Source organism: Temnothorax nylanderi, unplaced genomic scaffold (genome assembly GCF_030848795.1).
Source record: "Temnothorax nylanderi isolate EJ_2023f unplaced genomic scaffold, tnyl_v1.0 TNYL_tig0952_pilon, whole genome shotgun sequence".
NCBI classification, from domain to species: domain Eukaryota; kingdom Metazoa; phylum Arthropoda; class Insecta; order Hymenoptera; family Formicidae; genus Temnothorax; species Temnothorax nylanderi.
Window position 1 is genome coordinate 17,187 of NW_027250014.1, and position 26,792 is coordinate 43,978.

Below are 26,792 nucleotides of genomic sequence, written 5' to 3' on the forward strand. Positions count from 1 at the left end.
TTATATTCGGTAATGTCCCCACGGCAACGTATCTGTCGAATCCGGCACGATATATCGCTTATCGTCGTACGGACTCAGAGCGATTTTCGTCTCGCTGATAGTGTACACTTCGTGCATTTTCGATCTTATGCACGACTGCGGTCGAGTCATTTCGATCTCATCGTTCAGACACCGCGTGTAGTCGTCGAACGTGATGGTGCGCGCGATGACGTTGCTTTTGACACCTTTCGCTTTTTTAGTGTCTTTCTTGCCATCGACTCGTAAGGCGTACATTTTCGCCCTAAGTCCAACGAATTCGGTCATAATGGCACCGTTGTTTTCGTCCTTCATCAGGCCCGGCACTTTTTTATTCACGAGAGGCATACCATAAGCGTTATCTACCGCGTAATCACTCGTGTCGAACCTGGCTATATCACGTTTCATCGTCTCGTACGCGTCGTCGCACTCGATATGATAAATCAAACTGTCCGTGTCGGTATACATGATTCTACACGAGTCGCGGTACAGGGGAGACATGTACTCGTGGTGAAATTCGTATAGGCACACCTTCGACAGGTCGAGAATGCACATGCCGACGTAGATCGGTTTGTCGAATTTCACCTCGAGTTTGCGCAGTTCGACGGCTACCAGATTTTCCGAAAACACGCTCCTGCTGTGGAAATTCGGTCGCGCGATCATTGCCTCCGCGCCGTATCGTCCGTCCCACTTCGTCAGTAACTTTACATCGACGTGATTGCGTACATTCTCCATCGTTTTCCCGAAAACTGCGTTATTCATTAATTTATATACATTTTTTTCGAACTCATTTTTGGCCTGTGTTCTAAATTTTGTATTGAGTTCTATTGTAAGCGCTGAGCCACGCAGATTGAGCGAATTGCAATACGCGATGTATTTTTTTGACGCGAAGGCCGTGGTGCGTGCACTGCTGTAGATTGCGATAATGAATAACGTAACGCTCCTTATCGTTCACCGTGGCGATAAGTTTGTCTTGTCGTTTGCCGGGCGGTTTATCGCGCATCGGACAGAACGGTAGGTCAGTGTGCGCGTCGTGTTTATCCTGCGGATACTCTAGATCGACCTCGAGAATATAGCTCGAAGGCGAATCCAAAGCGATCGCGTTATAGTTGAAATTCGAAACGTCTTCGACCCATCAAAACTCCGCGTAGGGCAATGGCCGACACATCGCCCAGCCGTACAAGTTGTTGACATCGAAGTACATTAGGTAAGACGACGATTTCGATGAATCGTACGACTGCATATACTTGTTGTTGGCCTGTTCGTATCTGCCGGAACATTGACTCAGACCGCCGCGAATACCACGTTCGATAAACATGACCATGTCAATGTCGGTCAGCAGTTCGAAATTGATACACGTATGTTTCAACATGGCGTCCCACGTAAAGCCTGGTAAAGTGTAGTAGTACGCGTGATCGAGTCCGTAACTCGCGACGCAGCTGTCGCGGAAATTTTCAAACACGTCGGCCAACAGCAAGACATCGGTTTTCAAGTATAGACCGCTGTATTCGCCCAGGGTTCGAACGGAGAATCGCTGCCATACGTTCGCGGCGTGCGCGTAATCGCTCTCGGATACGGTTTCACCGGTGAAGGAACTGTAAAATGAATCGCGCGGCGGTAAACACGTATCCTCCAGCTTTTCGACGCTGTCCACGTATTCGTATGGAAAGACACCTTTTCGCGTCAATAATTCGAAATCGTCGTCGGATAACGCGGAAAATTTGGAACGTATAATTTTTAATTTATCCTTATCCAGGAAGGATGCCAATTTTGCGAGACTCGCGCTCAGAAATTTGTATGAGTCGATGAATCTTAATTTTATGTCGTTTCGCGAATCTGATCTGTCGGCTGTGTCTTTCACATGCTTCGTGAATGAGATGTACTTTTTCTTTGTTATAGGCAGTACATCGATCGAGCCTTCGAACGCGGCAGCTATCTCCTTGATAATAAAGTGTGCGTCATAGCCCGATAGATTGTGAAAAATGACTGGTATGAAGTGAGAATCCTTATAATTCAGATTGCACGTCGAATGTGCTGGACCTCTATAACGCCCGGTCAGGTGGCAATGATCGCGTACACGATTATCATCCGGCGCGAACGGTTTTTCGCAAATGTGACATTGCGCCGCGCTGGGAAATGTCTCACGCTTGTCTCGCGTTAGCTCTACCATGCACACAATGTCGGATAAGATGTTCTTTACGCGATGCGCCAATCCTTTGAGTTCCTCGGCGAACCACGCGACGCAGTCATTATCGCGACGAAATCGATACGCCGATAACGAGTCGTCGTACGAGCACTGTACGTAGTATGCTATACTACATACCCGATGATGTTGATAGGCGTATGACGCGTGTTCCGTCTCCGGTTGTGTCTTCTTCAGCACGCACTCCAGATCGGCATACACCACGAAGGGAAGTCGCTCTTTCCTGCTGTGGTTCTTGAAGCTCAGCCACTTGTTGTCCTCGCTCGGTAGTCTGATGGCGCATTTGTTTATCTTTCGACATTCCACAGTGTGAGACTGCAACTTGTCGCTCGAACTGAAGTAGTGAAGACATCTGCAAAAAGAAACACAATTATTATAAATTTTTTTATACACAAAATATAAATTTGTATATATATTTTATTTAATAGAAGTATAGGTACTTACCGATCACAAATGTATTTCCGACCAGCGTGCTTGCTCAATTGTGAGCTCACGAGGCGGGATAGATTCTTGATCCACGCAAAATGCCCTACATTGTTGTCCCGTGGGTCCTGCACGTACAGCAGATTCACGTGTTTCTTACTCGTGCGGTCGGTAAGCCGTATTGGAAGAACGTTCGACGTCTTCTGTCCACTCGCGCAAGTGCGTTGTACGACAGAGTTCTTTGTTATTTGTAGTTATACTCTTATTGGCACGTTTATCACCCGCCACAAACTCCCCGTTGAACGCGGTGTTCACTTTGACACAGTTATGTGTTTTTATAATGTCTCGCACTCGCTTGCACACTACGCTGCAGGCGTCTTCCAAAAACTGTCGCGGATCTATATGGTCTGTATTAATTACCGCGCCGGTCATTATCCACGATTTGAACGCTACATCGATTTCTCGCCATACGAGTTCTGTCGCGCGCGTGTCGCCACTGTTACCGGTTTCCGCATAATCACCACCGCTACGGATAAATTGTCTTTCCAATCGCGTCTTCGCACCCTCGAGTCGCGCGATTCTGGCAACCAACTTTTGCCTCCGCCCGATCGAGAGCCGCGGACGTTTGGCACGACAGCCTTCTTCGAGCTGCTCGACGAATTCCGCGCATTGCAGCGCTCATGTGAAAAATTCACCCAAGGTAGCGACTTGGTCGGACAGCTCCAATAGATCGCGTTTGGTTTGCTTTAATTGATCCATGTTTGATCACTTTCGCACCAGTTCTTTTATTATATCGCTTCACAGAGTTTCTCTTACAGAGCAACGTGCCCGTGATAATGTTCTATCATAAAATAAACTGCAATACTTTTCGACCGATGTATCGCTCTCAAATCATACTACTGCGGCTCGACGCGCTTCATTCCTCGTTATATACCCTTTGCCTTTGAAAGATCTTTGTCTCGCGTACTGCGTAGATAGATTGTTTAGTCTACGCGATAACACCCTTTTTTCCTAGAAAAAATTTGTTTACGGCGCCCGCGAAACATGTCCCGACAGGTTCGATGCGTCATCGACTGTCCTTCGCTGTTTACTTTATAACTTTAATAACATAAAGAAAGCAGCTATAATTTCTTCGCGCGCATTTCCATTCAAGCCGTACCCGGCGGACGTCGCATATACCCGTCGCATATACCCGCCGGGTCCGCCAAAAACTCCAGCTGCATGATTTTACAATCAAATATCGCATACCGTAACATAGAAGCGAGGCGCCGATGTTCTAGCGGACGTCGGCGCTCGCCTTTGTAATGCGAGACGTTTTGCGACTACCATTATATTTTTTGTGACGTGACATAGTCACGTCCCCGGCCCGGATGGTAGCTCGGCCGAGGTGGGCGTCAAGGGTGGTGCCTCCACCCGAGCGGGCGAAGCGTTGGCGTTACCGTTAGGCTAAATCATACCATTTAAGACTTACAGGTTATGAGCGAGGATGCGGAGCAGCTGGCCAGGGATTTTTGTAACGGCGTAAGGTACACCGCGGGATTATTGCAGGTGGACAGCCGGAAGCTTACCGAGGAAGGACGGCCGACGGTCGGGTCACGCTGGGGCCTATAGCCGGGACAACGAGCACCTAGCACGAAGAACGCGTAGCCGCACCGACGAATGGCGGCCCAGGACACGGAGGAACCGAGAAGGGGGACGCCCCGACGAAAGTCCCCGTCCCGAGATAAGACCACTACCGGAGTTCCGCTACCGGTCCACAGCCCACGGCCCGGCCAGCCTGGTCGTCGACGGATCGGTCTTCGAGTCGCGGCCTGGACAGCCGGACTCGATGTGGATTTGAAACACCCGCCGGTAGGTGGAGGCGCATGCGAAAGGCGCCCGGGCGGGCGCAACAGGCGCATAGGGCGCAGCAGGATTCGGGCGCGGCGGGCGCGCGAGGCGCGGCGATCGCGCGAGGCGGCAGTGGTGCAACCCCGGCGCGCAGGCGCGCGGGCCCAGCGTGGTCCCGCCGGACCGGAGAGAATTACTGTCGTGTGAGCCGCCATAGCGAACGGTACCATCCTGCCCCTGCGAGCGATTTCGGGATCAGGCTGCCGGCAAAGGAAGAAGGACGATTGTAAGGCCACTGCTCACGCACCTAAAGTAAGATCGCCGCGATATCGAGGCCCTCCCGGGAGTCGCGTTGTGCCGCGAGAATGTGTTATCCGTGTTAGAGTATCGAGAAGAATACCGCGGGAGGGCCCGGCTGAGAAAGCGAAAAAAAATACTGCCCGTCTCGGGAATTCGGATGCGCGGCCGCCGACAGTCAGCGTCTCGTAATTTGTGTGATTTCCGCGTAATTTTCGTGATATCGTTTCGTGACCAGTGTGATTTTCGTGATATCGTTTCGTGAACGGGAAGATGCGCCGGGCGTAATCGAGCCGTTCTGGGCGGGGTGCTCTTCGCACGACCGGGCACCGTATCATCGCGGGGCCGTAGCGTGGCCTCCGCGTGATCGCGTCGCGGCGTGCGGGGCATCGTTGTGTCGTATTGCGGACCTCGTGAGGCTTCGTGCATGAAGGCCGAGGTCAATCGCGGGGTCAATCCGGGATTCGCGTAATCCGAAGGGATTCGCGGTCATTTTTAGGAGATTATCGTGTCGTGTGTCGTTGCGTTCGTTGTAAGTAAGTATGCGTCGATGCCGCGAAATCCGGCGTAATGTTCATGTAGCGTTCGGCGTAAGGTATCGCTCGCGTTAATGTCTCGGTCCGCGTAATGTTAATGTATCGTTTGCGTAAAATGTATCGCTTACGGGAGCGTATCATTCTCGTGTCAATGTGTCGTCTCGCGTAAAGTATCGTGTCGCGTTAAAATATCAGTTGGCGTAGAGTATTGTGTCGCGTTAGAGTATCGTTGCGTAAGGCACACCCCGCGTTAATGTATCGTCCCGCGTTAGAATATTGTTCCGCGCTAGAGTTGATTCGCGCTCAGTCATTATTGAGTGGCAACGAGATACTTTGCCGATCTCGCGAAGCGTGGCGGGACGCGCTGTGACCGTCGTCGGTCCTTTGCGGAAGATCATACTCTATCCTGTCTTCTTCTCCTTTCTTATTAAATATACTCGTTACCCTTGTTATTTAATTTGCTTTATTTCTTTGTGTGTCGATTGCGCTGCGCTCCCTCTCCTCCCTTCATCCGAGATCCACCAGCGGTCTCCAAACCAGCTTATGGACTGCACGCCTGAGATACGTTAGGCTTTCGCGTGGGATTTAGATCTAGAGTAACGTGGTGCGCGTAACCGCACCTGGCGCCCATTATCGTATTGGAGAAAAGTGTCTGGTCGAGCTACCATCTTGCTATAGAGATGTCGGAAAACTTAAGATTAAGCCTGAGATAAGGCAAAGCGACGGCGCGCTCCTTTTCGGCCGGTGAGACCGAAGGGACATCGTCGTCGTCGTCGTAAAATTTTGGCGCCCAACGTGGGGCCTCTCGCCCGAAAATTTCAAATAAAATTGGAGGAAAAATCGGGAGAGAGAGCGTGCGCAATTAAATTTATTTTATGTTGCTATTATGTTTATGTGTTCCCCTGTATGAATGTATTATATTGAGTTAAGTGAAATTTCGTGGCCCTGGAATTTTGGTGCCATGTTCGTTGTGCGTGATATCGAGTGAAGGACGCTTTCTCTCGGGCTTTGTTTTGGTTCGCGTACGGCCGAGGTTCGGGAACTTGAGTTTTTCCGTCGTTTCTTGTACCGGATTCCTGCGTGTTTACGGTTTCGGGAGCCGTGACGATTGAATTTCGCGAAAGTGAATAGCGTCCGATAATATTGCGGCTGGCATACATTTCGTTGGGTTTGCAAATTCTCGGATAGGACCTTAATTTCCGCGTATCGAGAAAGGACATAAGATTTCGGTTTCGCGCTCGGCAGTTGTAGCCATTAAGTAAACATAGGACCCAATCGCGGGGGCTGGGGAAAAACGATGGGACCCCGCGGAATGCGGAAGGGAGATTCGCCTCATCGGTGGATTAACCGATTGACGTTGGAAGAGGCGCGTCAGCACTTAGCGGATCGGGGGTTGGGTACGGGCGGTATATTGCCCACCTTGCGTTCGCGTTTGAGAAGTTTCGAGGAAACGGCCTCGAGCAAAATGAACAATCAGCAACCGCCCCCACCTCCACCCACCATAGAGATACAGAACGCCAGTCCCCATGGGGCCAACGGGACGATCCCGCGAGACCCGGCTACGGGAAGGGAGGACCCTTTCGCAAGTCTGGGAGCGTATGGCTTGCCACCCGCCCTCACAGCCGAGACCGGGCATTATTCGCAAGGATGAGCCCTCCGTGGTCTCTCGCGGAGCAACTCACGCTTGCTCATCGCAATCTACTACCGCGATTGCAGATTGCTATACGTCGTTTCGACTTCTCCGATTTTCACACCCTAGAGGATCTAGCCACACGAATGGAACGCAGCTTCCTCGCCGATAGGACGTATCGAGCCCTTTTACCGCCGGAGCAGTCCATTTTTCCGGACTTAGCGTATCACGCTCCAAAGGGGAAAGCGCGAATTCCGAGTACGGTTGCCGCGGGGGAAGTCGTCGATCGAAAAACTGGAACCAGACAAAGAGCCTCGAAAACCGTCGCCACCACGGTTGCCGCTACCGCGAGCGTGCCTACTACAGTCGCCGCGTCGGGATCGGTCCCCGAGGATACCAACTTAAAATGTTGGAACTGTGACAAGTCGGGACACCGCGCGCGTACTTGCAAAGAGGTTCAGCGACAATATTGTTATCGGTGCGGCAACCCGGGGTATACAACGCGAACGTGCCCTAGATGCTCGGGAAACGAGAAAGGGGGTCAGTAGGACGGGTCCCTACGCCCCCAACTGTCGAGGACGAGGCCCGAACCGCGAATACCCGTGAGAAGAAGCTCTCACACTCGTACGTGACACTCGACCCCGCCGAGTTCCCGCCGCTGAAATACTTCAAAATCCGGGTGGGCGGCCGCTCCATAGTAGCACTGGTAGACTCGGGGTCGAGCTTGACGCTTTTTGGCCGCGAGGGGATGCAAATAGTCGATAGCTTGGGCATCCAAACCACACGCGGAGGGGGTGCTAAGATCCAAATGGCAAACGGACAGATAGCCCCGATTCATAGAGAAGCTTCGCTCCCAATCCATCTGAGGGACAGGAGTCGGAAAATTTCAGTAGGGATATTGCCAGACTTGGCCGTGCCGTGTATAGTGGGGATGGACTTCCTGACAAAGTTTGGTATCGCGTTGGACTTCGGAAAGGGGGACTGGTTTTTCGCGGATAGACCTCGCGCCCGTTACCAGTTTAATTCCAAGAAAACGGATTCCGCGGAGACGGATTCTCGCGTTTGTTGCGGACTGGCGGAGTTAACGAAAGACCAGAAAAAACACCTCAAAAATTTTTTACGGAATATAGTCAAGCCATCGGAAAATCCCGGCTTAACCGACCTAACGGAACACAAAATTGAGGTGGGGGAAAATCCTCCATTGAAACAGCGTTGTTACTTAGTCTCACCAAAGGTTCAGGAAGCGATCCGCGGGAAGGTGGATAAAATGTTAGCAGCCGGTATAATTGAGCCGTCCTCCAGCCAATGGTCGAACCCAATCGTAATGGTAAAGAAATCGAATGGCAAATACCGATTCTGCCTGGACTTCCGCGGAGTGAACAAAATATCTAAGAAAGACGCGTATCCGATACCACCGATGGAGGGGATACTAAATAAGTTGCGTTCGGCAAAATATATATCCACGATCGATCTCAGCCAGGCTTATTTTCAAATCCCGCTAAGTAAAGACAGTAGGGAGATTACCGCGTTCAGCGTTCCGGGGAAGGGCTTGTACCATTTCGTCCGAATGCCATATGGGTTGACGGGTGCCCCCGCTACGTTCCAACGCCTGTTGGACAGCTTGATAGGCCCAGAAATGGAGCCCTTTGTTTTTGCATATTTGGACAACATTATTATCGCGACAGAGACCTTTGAGGAACATCTCGAATGGCTAAAGCGAGTGATGAAAAAAATTTCCGCGGCGGGGTTGACGATAAACATGGAAAAGTGTGAATTTTGTCGGTCGCAAGTCCGATACTTGGGCTTCGTCGTGGAGGGGGGGGGGGGCCTAGCGGTCGATCCGGAAAAAACGCGCCCCATAATGGAGTACCCGGCACCGCGAACTCTCAAGCAGTTACGTAGATTCCTCGGGATGTCTTCCTGGTATAGGAAATTTATACCGCGCTTCGCGACGTTGAGTGAGCCCTTGACCCGCCTTTTGAGGAAAGGCAGGCGCTGGGAGTGGGGGGATGAACAGGTTCATGCCTTCAACAGTATTAGGGACAGTTTGATGGCGGCCCCCGTCCTAGCGTGCCCAGATTTTGAGGAGCCGTTTGTGTTACAGACCGACGCGAGTTCGGTCGGGTTGGGGGCGGTCCTAACACAAAAGCTGGGAGGCGAGGAGCGCGTAATAGCATATGCCAGTCGCGTGTTGTCGGACCCCGAAAAGCGGTACTCGGTGACGGAGCTAGAGTGTTTGGCCGTGGTGTGGGCCATCCAGAAGTTTAGGCCTTACTTAGAAGGCTATAAATTCACAGTGATTACGGATCACAGTAGCTTGCGGTGGCTCCACAATCTAAAGAATCCCACGGTCGTTTGGCCCGCTGGGCGTTGGAATTGTTGGAGTACGATTACACCGTAGAGTACCGAAAAGGGGCCCTACACCACGTGCCGGATGCTTTATCGAGAATGTATGAGAGCGTGGAGGGTCTCGTGAATGACGCGGTCGAGATCGAGGAATGTGAGGGTATGAGCGATGAGTGGTACAGAAAACGGTATAGGGAGGTAGCGACGGATCCGAAACGGTATGCCCACTGGAAGATCGTTGATAAACAGCTGTATTTTTTGCGACCGCGACCGGTTATCTCGGATATAGTGGAGGATTTGGACCGGTGGAAGTTAGTGTTGCCGAAAGAATTACGTGCAGAGGCACTTCGCGAATCCCACGACGCTCCTCAGGCCGGCCATTTGGGAGTCGAGAAGACATATCAGCGTCTCGCTGTGTCTTATTATTGGCCGAACATGTTCCGCGAGGTTACCCGGTATATTCGAACGTGCGACACGTGTCAGAGGACTAAGGTCGAGCAGGCTGGTTCCGCGGGTTGGATGGGTCGGCGTGATCTACGGAAACAAAGCATGATCTACCATCAGATAATATACGTATAAAAATGACATAGAAATCTAGTAAAATCGTGATATGATCGTGACAACACGTTGTGCACGCCGCGATTTCTTCTGCGTTTCTGCGATTACATATTGTGGCAGCAAACTGTGCTGCTAGAAAATAAGCTTAATGAGGACGCAGTGGACAGGAATCTGCTGCACATTCATGATTGGATTTGTTGGCATATCGCCGATATTCTGCTAGCATTAGGCTGTTAGGGATAATTTTTCTACAGCAAAGCGGGTAAATTTGGCAAGTTGGAAAAATGGTTGTTCATCTTTGTATTTATCAATGTAACGAATAGACGAGTAAAGCACAAATATGCGCGCTAATACGAGAATAACATTATGCGAGCCACGGTGGGCAATGTCAAACTACGCAGCCACAATAATGTGAATGCGTATAATGTATGTAATAATAAGGTATAAATCCTTATAAATATTCCTTTATATATTAGCGATGTGTAATGTTACTTTGTAGGTATTATGCCTTCCCAAACATTCTCTCGTTGTTTATTGCGGCGAATCGTCTTTTCACTGTAATGCAAGAATCTCTCTTAATAATCTTTTCAATAGTTATTGAACTATTTTTACTTTTATATCATGTATTATAATACACACATTCAAAGATTACCTTTTGCTTCACATAATATATTCTTTTCGAGCTCACGTTCTTGTCTAGCTTTGGCAAGTTTTACACCCAATGCACCTGTAACTAATCTAGCTAAGGCGGCGAATGTTTCCGACTACTTTTCGACATCTATTGCGTTCATGCGTCGATTGCGTGTTATTTAAAATTTTTGTAATTACATTAAAAATGGTCAGATATAGGCCAAAACGTTTGTAAGTTAATTGTTTATTAAATATCTTAACACGAACATTTTGTTACGGTTTTGCGCCCGATTTTTTGTACGTTTTGATTTGTAATTAATTGAGCCTTTCAAGATTATTATTAAAAAATGTCATATGCCATATTGTATATAATTTTATCTTTAGTTTTTTATTTACCTATCAACGATTTTCCGTATCTAAAAAGTACCATTTCGACCCTCCTAAATATATAATTCAACTTTTTTGAAGATATCAATCAGCACTATTTAAAAATTAAACATTTTTAAAGAAATCCATCTCTTTCCTTTATTTTTATTCAAAGTTCATTAAAATAAAATATTAAATAAACAATGTTTATCAAAATGACTATAAAATCGTCAACTACAATGTAGACAGATGTTTTGTGAACTATTCAGATTTTTTTAAATACTTTAAGGTAGAGAAAATAACGTCGGATGCGACAGACGCACGTATGCATTGCGAAGGTAAAAAAAAAACGTATGCAGGTAGAGGGTTAAGCAGTAATTGGATATTTGTTTAAGTTGAAATAAATTTTATTACTTCCAAATGCAAGTAAATCCAACAAATAAATTTGTTAAGCTCTTGGGTCATGTTAGATCGTAACGTCAGAGGCGAGAAATGACACACTGAGAATTCTTACGTGTTATTTTAAAATAAAAAGATATTTGGATGAAAAAAAATACTTTAGACCGTTTTATAAAATGTTCAGAAAACTATCCTTTTCCCTCGAAAGTTAATAAATAGCCGTAAAATGAATGTGATACGAAACCTAGTCATGCGCTGCTCAATAAGCTTGCATGACTAGGCTTTGTATCATATTCATTTTACAGCTGTTTATTAACTGTCAAGGGAACAGAGTAGTTTTCAGAACATTTTACAAGTGTATTAAAGCGATCTGAAGTGTTCTTTTACTTAAATATTTTTATTTAAAAATAGCACGCAAATATTCTCAGCGTGTCATTTCTGATGTCACGATCTAACATGGTCGCAGCGAGCACTCAGGAGCCTTAAGCCGTTGAAAGTATGTAAAATCAAGAAATTGGATTTCTAGAATTAATCAAAATAAATTAAATTAAATCAAATTAAGATGACATAAAAGTTACTTGTTATATACAGGGTGTCCCATTTTAACTTGGACAGCAAAATATCTCAAAAACTAAGCTCCACATACAAAAATGTTTCAGACAAAAGTTGTATGGTTTCAAGGGGGACATAAGATGGTACCATTGGTTTGACCTTGGATGGTCGTTTAAAGCTCACGTAAACGACACTTTTAATTTCTTAAATGGAAACCCCTATTTTTCAATGCATATTCTTGTAGCTAATCTCGAGAGCTTTTCAAAACACTATAATAAAGTATTTTTTCATTAAGAACTTTTGGAATTATGAGGCTTGAAAGTTCTAGTATTTTGACATAAATTACAAAATATCTTGTAAAACATTAAGTTTTCGGTAATGTTACCTTAATACTTTTATGCACAGAATAATGAGACGAATCAATTGGTATGAAAAAAAGACATAGTTGCTTTTAAGAAAAAGTATGCAGATGCGTGTTGCAAATTACATATTTTTTCTTAAAGGAACTGTGCCTTTTTTCATACCAATTGATTCGTCTCATTATTCTGTGCATAAAAGTATTAAGGTAACATTACCGAAAACTTAATGTTTTACAAGATATTTTGTAATTTATGTCAAAATACTAGAACTTTCAAGCCTCATAATTCCAAAAGTTCTTAACGAAAAAATACTTTATTATAGTGTTTTGAAAAGCTCTCGAGATTAGCTACAAGAATATGCATTGAAAAATAGGGGTTTCCATTTAAAAAATTAAAGGTGTCGTTTATGTGAGCTTTAAACGACCATCCAAGGTCAAACCAATGGTACCATCTTATGTCCCCCTTGAAACCATACAACTTTTGTCTGAAACATTTTTGTATGTGGAGCTTAGTTTTTGAGATATTTTGCTGTCCAAGTTAAAATGGGACACCCTGTATAAAAATATTATACGAAAATATGATATTCACCTCTGTGATTTACAAAACTGATAACATTTGTTTAAATATCTGTAATAATGTAGTACTTGACAGAGTTAATTACGTGTCTTCAGACATGCATCACAATCTAAGCGGATATTATCTATTTTCTATCTGTCACAACAACTCATTGTAACACAGAGGAGATTTAGAGATATCACTGATTATATCTCTCACTTATACACAGAAGCTATAAATTTCTCTATTTAAATTACTACAATCTGAGAATACGTTCGTTTTGGGGGATGATCAAAGTTGCTTCAGCTTGAGCGATCTAAACTCGAAACAAGCTATGCTCAGAAGCCTTCTTCTTCCAGTTTTCTCTTTCCAAAAGAATTTTGCAACTCTGTAACTTGGTTCCACTTGACGTGCCATATCTATTAGGCAGAGCATTTTCTTAATACACCGATGAATACACTGAAATCATAAAATACATGATGATAAAATATATAATAAAATATATATTATAAAAATATATACAATGATATCTATAACAAAATATTTGCCCTACGTGTCATATACGCTAGATAATATCACATATATTGTCCGATGTCTGAATAAGGAAAATAAGGATTTTAATAACTTAACCGTTTCCCTTGAAGCTTTGCATCCAAGAAAGCCATTTCTGAGACGAGATCAACTTCTTCCAACATGTTTAACAGATGATCAGGGGTTGATAAATTAGGCACATGAAAGCAGATATTAAATGCTGAAAATAATTCAACATCATCTACTTGTCTGCAAAAAGAAATATATTATTTTGTAATTTAAATAAATTATGTATGTTTTTTAATAATTTTACTTCCTGAAAAAAAAGTTCTTGTTTTACCTGCTAGTAGAAAGGCACAGAATCAACAGTTTGCAACCACGCGACTCGCTGATTTAATGCGATGTCCGATTACCTAAAATATATATAGATAACATAATACATATTAATAGTTATGTTTATAAAACATTTATAATAATTTATAATAATTTATAATAATTTATATATAACAATTTGTAATAATTTATAATAATTTATAATAATTTTTATAATAATTTATAACAATTTCTAATAATTTCTAATAATTTTATATTTGTCGGAATATACCAGGAAGATTTTTTTTAATTTCTCTCTTTTACACTTGTATTAAATTTACTTTTACCTATTTACTTCCTTATGTATCAATTAATATCTTACCTTTCAATCACTAGCTGTCATTCTTATTACTTATTTGACACTTCGTATACATGATCCGTATGCTCTAACCTTGCGTCACCGCGGCTGTCACGGCAAGTCCGTGAGCAGCGGCTGTCATCGCTCGCATGATGGAGTGCGTCCCAAAACCTATCACGAAAAGTGGGACAACTTTTCCAGGAAAGGACTGAAAGACTTAAAGCTGATGCTCAGAGACATGCTCAGCAGAGGACCGACAAAAATGTTGAAACAAGGTCTCAACGACTTGAAACTGATGCCCAAAAACATGCTCAGCAGAGGGCAGAGGAAAATGACGAGACAAGATCTCAACGACTTGAAACTGATGCCCAAAAACATGCTCAACAGAGGACAGAGGAAAATGATGAGACAAGATTTCGACGACATGAAACTGATGCTCAGAGACATGCTCAGCAGAGGGCAGAGGAAAATGATGAGACAAGATCTCAACGACTGGAAGCTGATGCTCAAAGACATATTCAGAGAAGGTGCAAAGCCAAACAAATGAATCACCAAATTGCGCTAATTGCCAAAGGTCATGAAATAAATGTGCCTGTTCACACACTTGGCCAAATGAATGTCGAATGCCAATTTTACAAATCATTAAACTTTATATGTGAAAAGCCTAAAGATGGAAAATTTACATATTGTTGCCAAAAGGGCAAGCTTCAATTAAAACACATAAATTTTCCTGAATTTCTTAAAAAATTATTCATGGGAAATAATGCTCAATCTAAGAATTTTATGGATAATATTTGTTCATATAACAGCGCTTTAGCTATGGCCTCCATGGGTGCCCCAGGCAATAGGAATCCCTTGGATGTAGTGAACCTTGCTCCTTATTGCTTGAAAATTCATGGGCAATATCATCATTTGACCTCGACAGCAATGCGCCCAGGTGATGGGCAACCCCCAAGATATGCACAGCTTTACTTCTTGGATACGGAAGAAGCTGTTCATCATAGAATGAATAACAAAGCCAACCAAAGGTGTGATCCAGCCCTGATGAGAGATTTATCATGTTTCATGATCCAATGCAATGAATTTGCCAAGACTTTTAAGATGATGCGTCAAGTTGAACAAGATCTTAATCCGAGAGGCACTCAAGCTCCAAACTTGATGTTGTGCTTTCGAAATAATCCTCAACATGATCAAAGAAGATACAATGCTCCACGAGCTAATGAAATAGCCATGGTCTTTCAGAATGTTGATGGTGAGCCTCCATTTGAGAGAGACATTCGGATTTATAACAAAAATTCGAACAATGTCCAACAAATTTCAATTCTGGACAAAAGATGTGACCCAATGTGTTACCCTTTATTATATCCATACGGTAATGATGGATGGCATTCAGAATTGAAATCTCATAATCCTCAATATCCAGGATTCAAAGTAACGCAAATGGACTATTATGCTCATTTGCTGGCACCAAGAGCAGAATTTAGCCAATTTCAAAGAGCAGGCAAATTGAGATGTCAATTTATACTTGATGCCTATATGAAAACTGAAGCCAATAGGCTTAATTACATTAAATTGAATCAGCCCCAATTAAGAGCTGAACTTTATTCAGGGTTAATGGATCATCTTGATAATCGAGCACAAAACGAAGGAATTACAGCTGGTATACCTGTAATATTACCATCCTCATTTATGGGCAGTCCAAGGAACATGCAAGAAAGGTACCAAGATGCCATGTCTTTGGTTAGAAAGTTTGGTAAACCAGACATTTTTCTTACGATGACTTGCAATCCTCAATGCCCTGAAATTAAGGAAAACCTTGATGGATGCCCATTAGAGTATCGACCTGATTTGGTCGCTAAAACATTCAGCTTGGATGTCAAAGAGATTATGAAGGATCTAATCCAAAATGGAATTTTTGGAAATATCATAGCCTATGCAGGCGTGATTGAGTTCCAAAAAAGAGGACTTTCACATTTGCATTTACTTGCAATGTTGAGTGATGAAGATAAGCCTCGACTTCAAGAAGTCATTGACATGATGGTATGGGCTGAAATTCCTGACGAAGAAAGATATCCAGAACTTAATGCAAAAGTTCTGAAGCATATGATTCATGGTCCTTGTGGCAACCAATCTCAGAGATATCTTTGCACTGGTGACGATGGAAAATGCTCAAAAGGCTTTCCAAAAGAGTTTCGAGACGAAACAAATGCTAATGTGAATGGATATCCCATGTATCAACGAAGGAATACTGGAAAAAAATACATTGTCAGAGGCAAAGAAATTGACAATCGATGGGTGGTGCCATATTCGCCATATTTAATCATGAAATATGATCGGCACATCAATTTAGAAATATGCTCATCAGTGAAGAGCGTAAAATACTTATATAAGTACATTCACAAAGGTTTTGACTGTGCTGCAATTGAAGTGAAAACACGAGATGGCACAAGGCTCATTACAGTAGATGAAGTTAATTCATTCCTGGGTGCAAGATATGTTAGTGCTCCAGAAGCAATGTGGAGATTGAATGGATACGATCTATTCATGAAGTCTCACATAGTAATAAGACTGGCAGTCCATTTGCCTAATCGTCAAATGGTTTATTTCAGAGCGGGAAATGAAGAGCAAGCTGCTCAAAGAGAGCTTACCCGAGATACTACACTAACTGCATGGTTCAAATTGAATCAATCTGATGAAAATGCGGTGCATTTTCTTTACACAGATATTCTTTCACATTATATTTATGAAAAGAAAGAAACTAAGTGGAAGCCACGCAAAAAAGGTGTTGACAAAATAATTTCAAGGCTTTACACAGTGAGCATCAGAGACACTGAGAGATTTTATCTCCGCCTTCTACTTCTCCATGTGGCAGGAGCTAAATGTTTTGAAGATCTAAGAACTGTCAATGGCGTTCTTTATGAGACGTTTAAGGATGCGGCAATTGCAAAAAATTTGATAGAAGCTGATGATCTTTGGGAAAAAACATTGGAAGAAGCGACAGGATCCCATATGTTTGCACAGCTTCGAGAGCTATTTACCTATATTTGCATCTTTGGAACTCCAACTGATGTACCAACTCTTTGGAATAAATACAAAGAACACATGATTGAGGACTTTGTATACAACAATGTTGTCAATCCTGAAAATATGGCTTTGAATCATATACAAGAAATTCTGAAAAATAATGGAAGTAGTTGTGAGAATTTTAAATTGCCAAATCCAAATCCAGTGAATATTTACGTCACAGAATATAATGTAGATGAGGAAAGAAGACGTGGTAACTATTTATTATCGACACTAAATGATGAGCAAAAGTACGTGTACGATTTAGTTATGCGAGCAATTGATAATGAGAATGAACCACAGCGATTATTTTGTATAGACGGGTTTGCAGGTAGTGGTAAAACCTACCTGTTCAACACATTTCTGAGTGTTATCCGAGGAAGAAACGAGGAGGTTCTTCCATGTGCATCAACTGGCATTGCTGCAACACTTCTAAAAGGAGGAAGAACCTATCACTCCCTGTTCAAGCTTACCATCCCAATTGATGATGGTGCAAAATCAAATATCAGAGGAAACTCAAAAGCTGCACGAGAACTGATATCTGCTAAACTCATCATATGGGATGAGGTGAGTATGTCTATAGGACATGCCTTAACAGCAGTTGATAAACTTCTCAGGGATCTGATGAAGAAATCACGACCATTTGGAGGAAAAGTTATTTTATTTGCAGGAGATTTCAGACAAAATCTACCCATAGTGCCTCATGCACAAAAAACAACCATAATTGAGTCAACTGTAAAATATAACCCTATATGGAGAAATGTAATTCAAGTTAAACTCCAACAAAATATGAGAACTGGAGATGAAAGAGAATTTGCAAATTGGCTATTGCAACTCGGAGATAGTAAATTGTCCAATACGGATGGACTACATCATGATACAATTGAAATCCCTCAGGATTTTATATCAAAAGGATGTCTTATCAGTGAGATTTTTGGTGATAAAATCACCATGGAACAAGATCGAGATAATCAGGATCGAGCGATCCTTTGTCCAAAGAATGAAGACACGTTCAAAATTAATGATGAAATCCTTCATCTAATGGAAGGAGAAAAAAAGGAATATCTCTCAATTGACTCTATTATGAGTGATGATCCACAAGAGCAATTGAATTTCCCGACTGAATTTTTAAACTCTGTGACACCTTCTGGGATGCCAGTTTATCGACTCAAAATAAAAGTCGGTGCTATAATTCTACTATTAAGGAATTTGAATACTAAGAAAGGACTATGCAATGGCACAAGATTTATTGTTACTGATTTGAAACCTAATCTTATTTATGCGGAGGTTCTGATCGGCCCTGCTAGAGGTCAAATTGTCTTCTTCCCAAGGATTGATTTCCTTCCAAATGAATTAGAACTCCCGTTTAAACTCAAACGGAGACAGTTTCCTATTTGAGTGGCATTTGCTATGACAATCAATAAATCTCAAGGACAAACTTTAGAAAAAGTTGGGATTTATTTGCCACATCCTGTATTTGCTCATGGACAGCTATATGTAGCATTCTCTAGAGCAACTAAAAGGAATAATGTTAAAGTTAAGGTCGTTGAGATCAGCAATCAAGGACATCTTATTGAAGAAAATTCAAAATCTTTTAAAAAATGTTGTATATCGAGAAATTTTGTAAATTGACATGTAAAAAAAATTGGAAGAGAACCAATAATGTAAAAGAACCAGTAATGTAAGAGAACCAGTAATGAACCATGTATTGTATTTAGTATATTATAGTTATAAAAAGAAATACATATTATCCTAAATTATTGGGAGTACAAATAAGTTTCCGCCGTTTTTTATAAAAAATTGGGCATTTATTGTGAAAGAACGGTACGTACGGTTTTATTCAAAGTATTGTCCATCGCTAGCCACTACTTTTTCCCATCTTTCTGGCAGCATATGGATACCGCGTCGGAAGAACGCTTCATCCTTTGAGGCTATCCACAAATCGACCCAATTTTTAGTATCCTCATATGATGTGAAGTGCTGCTCAGACAGGCCGTGCGTCATCGATCGAAATAAATGGTAATCAGAGGGAGCAATGTCTGGTGAATACGGCGGGTGGGGTAAAACTTCCCAATTGAGTGTTTCCAAGTACGTTTTGACCGGCGCCGCAATATGTGGACGAGCATTATCATGCAGGAGAATAATTTTTTCGTGTCTGGAGTAGTAATGGGAGCGTTTTTCCTTGAGTGCTCGGCTCAATCTCATCAGTTGTGTTCGGTAGCAAGCCCCAGTAATGGTTTCGTTCGGTTTGAGCAACTCATAATACACGACACCAAGCTGATCCCACCAAATACACAACATGAGTTTTTTTCCATAAATATTCGGCTTGGCTGTCGATGTTGAAGCATGGCCAGGTGGTCTCCATGATTTCTTCTTCTTTGGGTTATCGTAGTGGATCCATTTTTCATCACCAGTGACTATACGATGCAAAAAACCCTTTCGTTTATGCCTGGCAAGCAGCATTTCACATGTGCAAAATCGGCGTTCAACGTTTCTCGGCTTCAGTTCATATGGAACCCAATTTCCTTGTTTTTGAATCATTCCCAACGATTTTAAACGATGTGAAATTGCTTGTTGAGTCACTTCTAATGTAAGTGCAAGTTCTTTTTGCGTTTGGCACGAATCTTCCTCCAATAATGTTTCCAATTCCGCGTCTTCGTACACTTTCGGCCTTCCGCTACGTTCTTTGTCTTCGACGTCAAACTCACCGTTTTTAAACTTTTGAAACCACTCACGACAACTTCTCTCACTTAAAGCAGCCTCATCATATGCTTCTACAAGCAATCGATGCGCCTCAGCTGCAGATTTCTTCAAATTAAAGAAGTAAATCAAAAGTTCCCGCAAATGACGCTTATTCGGCTCAAAACTCGACATTTTTGCACGAAAAAAATTATGTGATGCTGATACAAAACGCTAATATTTCAAGGTTATGGTGTTGCCAGATGTCCAACCCTACGATATGACGTTTTACATCTGACAATTTCAACCATAACCTCCTGGTTGCGCCATCTTTTGTAAAACGGCGGAGACTTATTTGTACTCCCAATAATAAATGAGAGTAAAATAGAGAGGGACAGAAATGCATTCTGCGATTGGCGCAGTAATTGCAGACAAAATGCATTCTGCACAGTGCGCAGTGATTAATTTATCATTCAGAGTAAAAAGAAATACATATTATCCTAAATTAATAGATGAGAGTAAAATAGAGAGGGACAAAAATGCATTCTGCGATTGGCGCAGTAATTGCAGACAAAATGCATTCTGCGCAGTGCGCAGTGATTATTTTATCATTCAGAGGGAAAAAAATACATATTATTTTAAATTAATAGATGAGAGTAAAATAAAGAGAGACAAAAATGCATTTTGCGATTGGCGCAGTAATTGCAGATAAAATGCATTCTGCGCAGTGCGCAGTGATTACTTTATCATTCAGAGGAAAAAAAGAAAAATACATATTATCATAAATTAGTAAATGAGAATAAAATAAAGAAAGACAGAAATGCATTCTGCGATTGGCGCAGTAATAGCAGCTAAAATGCATTCTGCGCAATGCGCAGTGATTACTATCAAAATGTATTCTGCGCTATGCGAGAATATAATATGAGAAGTAGTATAATAGGGCTTAAGGCGAAGGTCTACTATAAAAAACCTAACGCGCCAATAGGTGGAACCTCAAGGGTGGTGTGGAAGTCCACCATTTTAATATCCTAATTTTTTATATAAATAAAAGTGATTAAAAATTACAAATACAGAATGTAAAGGTGATTGATTTGGGCGATGATTGATAAAGGGATTTACAAAAAAAAAGCTAGTTATTAAAATAATTAATAGATGGTTTATCAAAAATAAATTACTATCTATTCGAAAATTAATAATTAGTGGAAAATAATTATTAATTTTTTCAATAATAAATAAATAGTCTCAGATAAATTACTTATATTTTAAAAATTATTAATTGGTTGAATATAAATAATTTAATTATTTATATTATTTATATTAATTATTTATATTATTTATATTATTTATATTTATAAGCAGTTAAATGTGGTTTAAAAAAGGTAATTATGAAGGAGAGGGGCTTCCTCACCGAATTGGCTAAAATTTTAATTTTGTGTATTTTAGTGCGTAAAACATGAATCTATAAGTTAAAATTGTCGCTCTCAATTAGGAAAAAAGTTATTAAGTACTAAAATTGATAGTTGCGTGGTTAGAACAGGTTTTATTAACCGTTCCTGTTTCTTATCGATTTCGCCATTAACTCGGCTAATTGTTCTTCCACGGATTTTGGAATTTCCGCCTCGACATAACGTATCGACATAACGTATCATCTACTATCCATAATATACGACGCTATATTTTTATTATCCATTTGTCAATTCAATTAAAAAAAAAATTCAAATTCTTTTATTTGAAGCACTTGTGAGTTTTACAAAAATGTCTCTCGTTATGTCTTGTATCTTTATCATTATGATATCGTTCAAAATTGCTACTCTTAGAAAATATATGGATAAGCTTGATAGGACTTGCTATTTTATCTACGAATATGCAATTAACAAATCCAACCAGTTAAGTGACAAGTATATCGACAAAGGTAAAGTCTTATTTGCTTGAATCAACATGCTACACGTATGTATATCACGTAAGTATGACAACGGAATGGAGATTATTGGAAACGATCGGAAAAGGACATAAAAGATAAATCGCGGATTTATTTATGAATATTCTATATTAAACATAATTAAAATAAAGAAAACTGCACTTTGTAATTTTTAATAATATATTATAAAATCTAATATGTATATATGTATATATGTTTGAACTATCATAAAACAGTCATTTCATATAACTATTAGCAAGATTTTGAATTTATGTTTACCATTTATTGGTTCATCAAATATACTTACATATAGAAATATTGTTAAAAATATGTACCACATTGTAAGCTTCTGTCGACCATTTACCTGCAAAGGAGTAACATCAAAGTATAATTACATATCCAAAGATAAATAATTTTGAGTAGAGATGTATATATCTAAAATCTACTTACACGTAGGAGTTGATAATAATCTCGTTGATTGGAATGTGGCTTGGATCAGTCAACTCGCGAAACTGTAATATAATAATAAATCGATTAGAATTTTCGGAAACATCACTTCATACGATTCCTTCAGATAATTCTTTGCAAAATGCGATTTTCCGGAGTCTGGACTGCCGACCATAAGTACCACCTGTTAATGGATATCTATAAGCACGTGGAAAGAGCGGGCCTCTGTTCACATTTGACGTTCACGATAATATTCGTGTTATGCACGATGCTTCTGTCAAAATCGAGGAATCAGATTTTATCTTTCTTCCTATTTTTATCCGACACTGTATACTTGTCGTAACTTTTCGTTGGATCAAAAGGTTCCCATCTACTCGCTGGAAAAATGTGTTTGTTCCTCTTGTACCATGATCTAATGAGAAAAAATAAAAAAATAACATAAAAGAGAATTATACAAAGTATTCTTTTAATGATAAATACCTAAGAAAAATTTTTCCGGCATGTGATTCCTCGGTTTCGACAGAAGCATCGTGTATAACACGAATATCATCGTGAACGTCAAATGTGAACAGAGGTTCGCTTTTTCCTCGTGCCTAATCACAATATTACATACATTAAAATAACATGCCAACATTGTGATATTGCTTCATAAGTTTTATCATTTAGTATCTTTACCTTAGTTACAATAAAATCGTAAAACGTATAATGGTGCGGTAATATAAGAAAGATCCTCCTTGACATACATTAACTGATCTGCCACTACTGTTTTAAGCTCGCTGAATTCACGCTTCAGAACTTCTAAACATCTCTGAAGAAGCTGATAGATAGAATTACCTGTGAAAATTTAATTTATGCAGTAGAACATTTATGTTACGCCAATGTTACTCCAAAAGTGACACTGGAGTATTTTAATAACTTAAAAATTCTCTAAATCACTGAGACATTCACCTTTCTTCATTATAACACTCCGACGATAGCCAGAATTTAGGAAAATTATTTCATATTAACTCAATAGGCGTTAAACTTGCATACATAGGGAGCTTTCCAGCAAGTGACACAAGCCGACACAAACGTCGTTCTATCTTTCTTTTTTAGCAATGAGTAACAAAGACAAAACGATACCTGTGTCGACTTGTGTCGCTTGCTGGAAAGCTCCCATAAGTGAATCTCGCGTTTTATGCAAAATTTTGTAAGAAACTGGTAATCTAACCTACTTACGAAAACGATACGATAACTTACGATAATTCCTTCGCGTAAACGGGAAAATATCTCTTCGGCATCAGCTCCCTGCCGTCAATATATCTTGATATATATTGGGAGATACAGATCGCTTCAGATTGCGGCTGACAGCGTACCTCCAAAAGTCAGAAATGCACATTGAGAAAATAGGGGAGAGGCGGGAGATCGCAATATTATCCATGTTATGCACAATCTAGGTTAACCTGTGTAAACACTCGCGTAAACGTAGTAAGTATAAGTATATATAGTATAGTAAGTAACAGTAATATATAGAATAGAAAATAGATATACGATAATTACATTATAAAATAAAACAATACCATGAATTAATGGTCGCGTCGCGTAAAGAGTCACAGTCGGTCTCGCTCCGACACTACCGTATGTCTCTCGATAGGTTAGGTTAATTGAACTGACTGATAGCGCGCTAAACGCACTATCTGCACTGCGCGCAGTACATACACATATTAACTGATGAACTACGAACGCACTATCTGCACTGCGCGAAAGCGCCGCCAGCGTCAAAAAAGTGAAAGTGACATTTCTCTGATATATATATATGTTATATATTGATTGAGAGCGTCGACGTAGGAGAAGAAGTATCTTAATATAAAATTTACACATTTGGACTTTGCGTCGCAATATCTCCGCTCGTAGGGCACGTAGCGGAAAATATTATAGGAGATACCCCCCCCCCCCCAATTCGACCCCAAGCTATCGATCAAGCCTACTTAGAACTTGATCCGTTCACTCGTTATCGAGATCTCAACATCTCGAGTATTCGCAACCCGTCGCGTCGCGTAAAAGAGTCACGGTCGGTCTCGCTCCGCGTGTACTTGGCGCGAGACACTACCGTGGCTCTTGATATACGGTATTTGTGTGTTGATTATCCTTACAGCTGGAACCGGAGAGTGGCTCATTATACTTGCTCGCCGAGAGAATTTTCTGGGACCACAGAGAGGTACATTTTCAATTTGAACGATTATTGCGTACGTATTTGTTATTCTATATTTATGTATATTTTTGGCGAATCCAATTAAAACATCTGTTCTTCACATAATTTATTAATTTGTATGGATATAGTTGTTCAGGAATTGAGGATGGTCCGAAACATATGAAAATAAACAATTTGAATAAAAAAAGAAACACTTGCGCAACGTTTACCGCGCCTGTCTCTATTATAATTAGCCCACTTTTTTCTCATTTGAGGATTTCCAATTTCAGAGCCTACTACTTCTATTTTTATTTTGTATAATATCGTTTATTAAACTTATGCATTCTTTTCCATGAATAAAATAAAAACAATTTGATTTATCTATAAATAGACAATTAAATTTTTTTAAAGTATACAAATAATTATAGTTTTAAAACTTATTTATAATAGTAAATTTATAATAGTATAAATTTACTATTATAAATATTATAATAGTTTATAAATTATTTATTATAATAAAAAAACTTATAATAATTATATAAAACTATATTTTTAGTTATTAAAAATAAAGTGTGAAATCGAGACTCAGACAGCGCGAGACACTGCTGTTGTCTTTTAATATATAATTTTATTTTTTGCTGATATACTAGGTGCGCAACTAAGTTTCCGGGTTTCACACATAGATGGCACCAATAACACATGTACTCGACTTACATGTCTGAAGTTGTCTGAAGTTATAGCTTGGACATCTGTTAACAATAACCAGTCGTTATATAAACACATATCGCAACGCAAAAATATTTTTTCTAACAACGGAGATGTCGAGTTTTGTGCCAAATAAACAGCATTTGCGGGAAGCTTTGCTTTTCTGCTTTAACTTGAAAAAAAAATGCAGCTGAAGCACGTCGTTTGCTTGAGGAGGCCTACGGCGAACATGCACCATCGAAAACTACCTGTGAAGATTGGTTTAAACGCTTCAGAAGTGGCGATTTCGACACTGAGGACAAGGAGCGCTTTGGTGGGACCAGAAAGGAATCGTGTACTATGAGCTGCTGAAACCGGGCGAAACTGTCAATGAGCATCGCTCCCGACAACAACTGATCAATTTAAACCATACATTGCTCGAAAAACGGCCAGAATGGGACACGAGACACGAACGAGTGATATTGCAGCACGACAACGCTCCGTGCCATCGCAGTTCCATCGTCCAGGACACCATCAAAACGCTGAAATGGGATCTGCTACCGCACCCGCCGTATTCGCCAGACCTGGCGCCTTCCGATTATCACTTGTTCCGGTCGATGGCGCATGGCTTGGCTGGGCTACACTTGACCAATTTCGAAGAAGTGCAAAATTGGTTGGATGAATGGTTTCGGTCCAAAGACGCGTCGTTTTATTGTCGCGGTATTCATGTATTGCCAGAGAGATGGCGAAAATGTATAGCTAGCGAGGGACGATACTTTGAATAAACCATTTTTTGTATTTCTCTTGAAATTTTCCATTTTTATTGATCAAAAAAACCCGGAAACTTAGTTGCGCACCTAGTATTTTATGCAGGGTTGGCAAAAATGTTTTTTTTATTTTAAACAAAAAACATTGTTTTTTTTTGTTTAAAACAATGTTTTATGTTTTATTTGTGTTTTAAACTAAGGTATAAAAAAACATGTTTTAAACAAAAAAAACATGTTTTAAACAAGCAAAAAAAACACTTGATAGCTTTGATCTATGCAAGAAGATTTAAAATATGTGCGGAGCATCCATAAGTAATAATAATGTCATAGCGTTTTTCATTGGCAGAACTAGTGCGCACTCAGTGCACATTAAAGCCGTTGTACATTGATTTAATCTTTAATATTTAAAGTAAAATGCAAATATTTTGATTGATAAAATACCCAATACATATTTTACCAAATAGTACAATAAAGTATAGAGGCTTTCGTGACTTAACCCGTTTATATTAAACATACACTTTACGTTGATTTGTGTACGACGGCTTTAATGTGCACTGAGTGCGCACCAGTTCTGCCAAAAAAAAAACGCTATCAGGCATTTAAATTTTTTGCTAGCGTAACATTAAACTGTAAATATATAAATAACGTTGCCAAAATTTAAAAAATTGAAAACGCTAACGGCGGAGGCTGTGAGAAATAAGGCGCGCCGTTAAGCCCGGTCTACATAGGCCGCAGTTTGCAAAACGCAAGACACACGCACAGTCTACATGTCAATCTAACCTCTCTGTGTATAGAGAGATAAAACAGGCTGCTGTTTGGAAAGAAATAAGAGAAGACCAGAGATAGAAGAAAAAAAGCAGATGGTGGGATAGTGAATGTGTAAAGCCTTGTGTACACGATACTAGAAATCGGTCCGAGTTTCGATTTAAGCCAATCAACTTGCAGCTCTTACAGAAAAGCAGCAGTTTCATTGGCTTAAATCGAAACTCGGACCGATTTCTAGTATCGTGTACACAAGGCTTTAGACTAAGGAGAGAAGCACGAGAGAAACTAGTTAAATGGAGGAAGGGAGAAGTAGATAAAAAGAGGTACATTCTAAAGAAAAAAGAATATGAGGAGAAAATAAAAGAGAAGAAAGAGATAGAAAGGGAGAGAGTTATAAAA

At 40.9% G+C, this 26,792-nt stretch overlaps 2 protein-coding genes and 2 long non-coding RNA genes across 4 annotated transcripts; 1 reads left to right on the forward strand and 3 right to left on the reverse strand.

The window, feature by feature from the left end:
- Positions 1-769, reverse strand: LOC139786081 (uncharacterized). The gene has a single exon (XM_071725242.1). The coding sequence runs from the start codon at positions 748-750 to the stop codon at positions 1-3; it is 750 nt and encodes a 249-aa protein (XP_071581343.1). The 5' UTR covers positions 751-769.
- A 13,950-nt stretch (positions 770-14,719) lies between these two features.
- Positions 14,720-17,660, forward strand: LOC139786085 (uncharacterized). Its single transcript, XM_071725244.1, has 5 exons — positions 14,720-15,152; positions 15,294-15,401; positions 15,510-17,177; positions 17,295-17,530; positions 17,634-17,660. The coding sequence occupies exons 1-5, from the start codon at positions 14,720-14,722 to the stop codon at positions 17,658-17,660; spliced, it is 2,472 nt and encodes an 823-aa protein (XP_071581345.1).
- Positions 17,661-21,670: 4,010 nt separating this feature from the next.
- Positions 21,671-22,101, reverse strand: LOC139786086 (uncharacterized). Its single transcript, XR_011722172.1, has 2 exons — positions 22,011-22,101; positions 21,671-21,924 (listed from the first exon to the last, which is right to left on the reverse strand). It is a non-coding gene; the product is annotated as an uncharacterized lncRNA (long non-coding RNA).
- Positions 22,102-22,127: 26 nt separating this feature from the next.
- On the reverse strand, positions 22,128-23,093 carry LOC139786087 (uncharacterized). Its single transcript, XR_011722173.1, has 3 exons — positions 22,956-23,093; positions 22,683-22,841; positions 22,128-22,191 (listed from the first exon to the last, which is right to left on the reverse strand). It is a non-coding gene; the product is annotated as an uncharacterized lncRNA (long non-coding RNA).
- Positions 23,094-26,792: the final 3,699 nt, after the last annotated feature.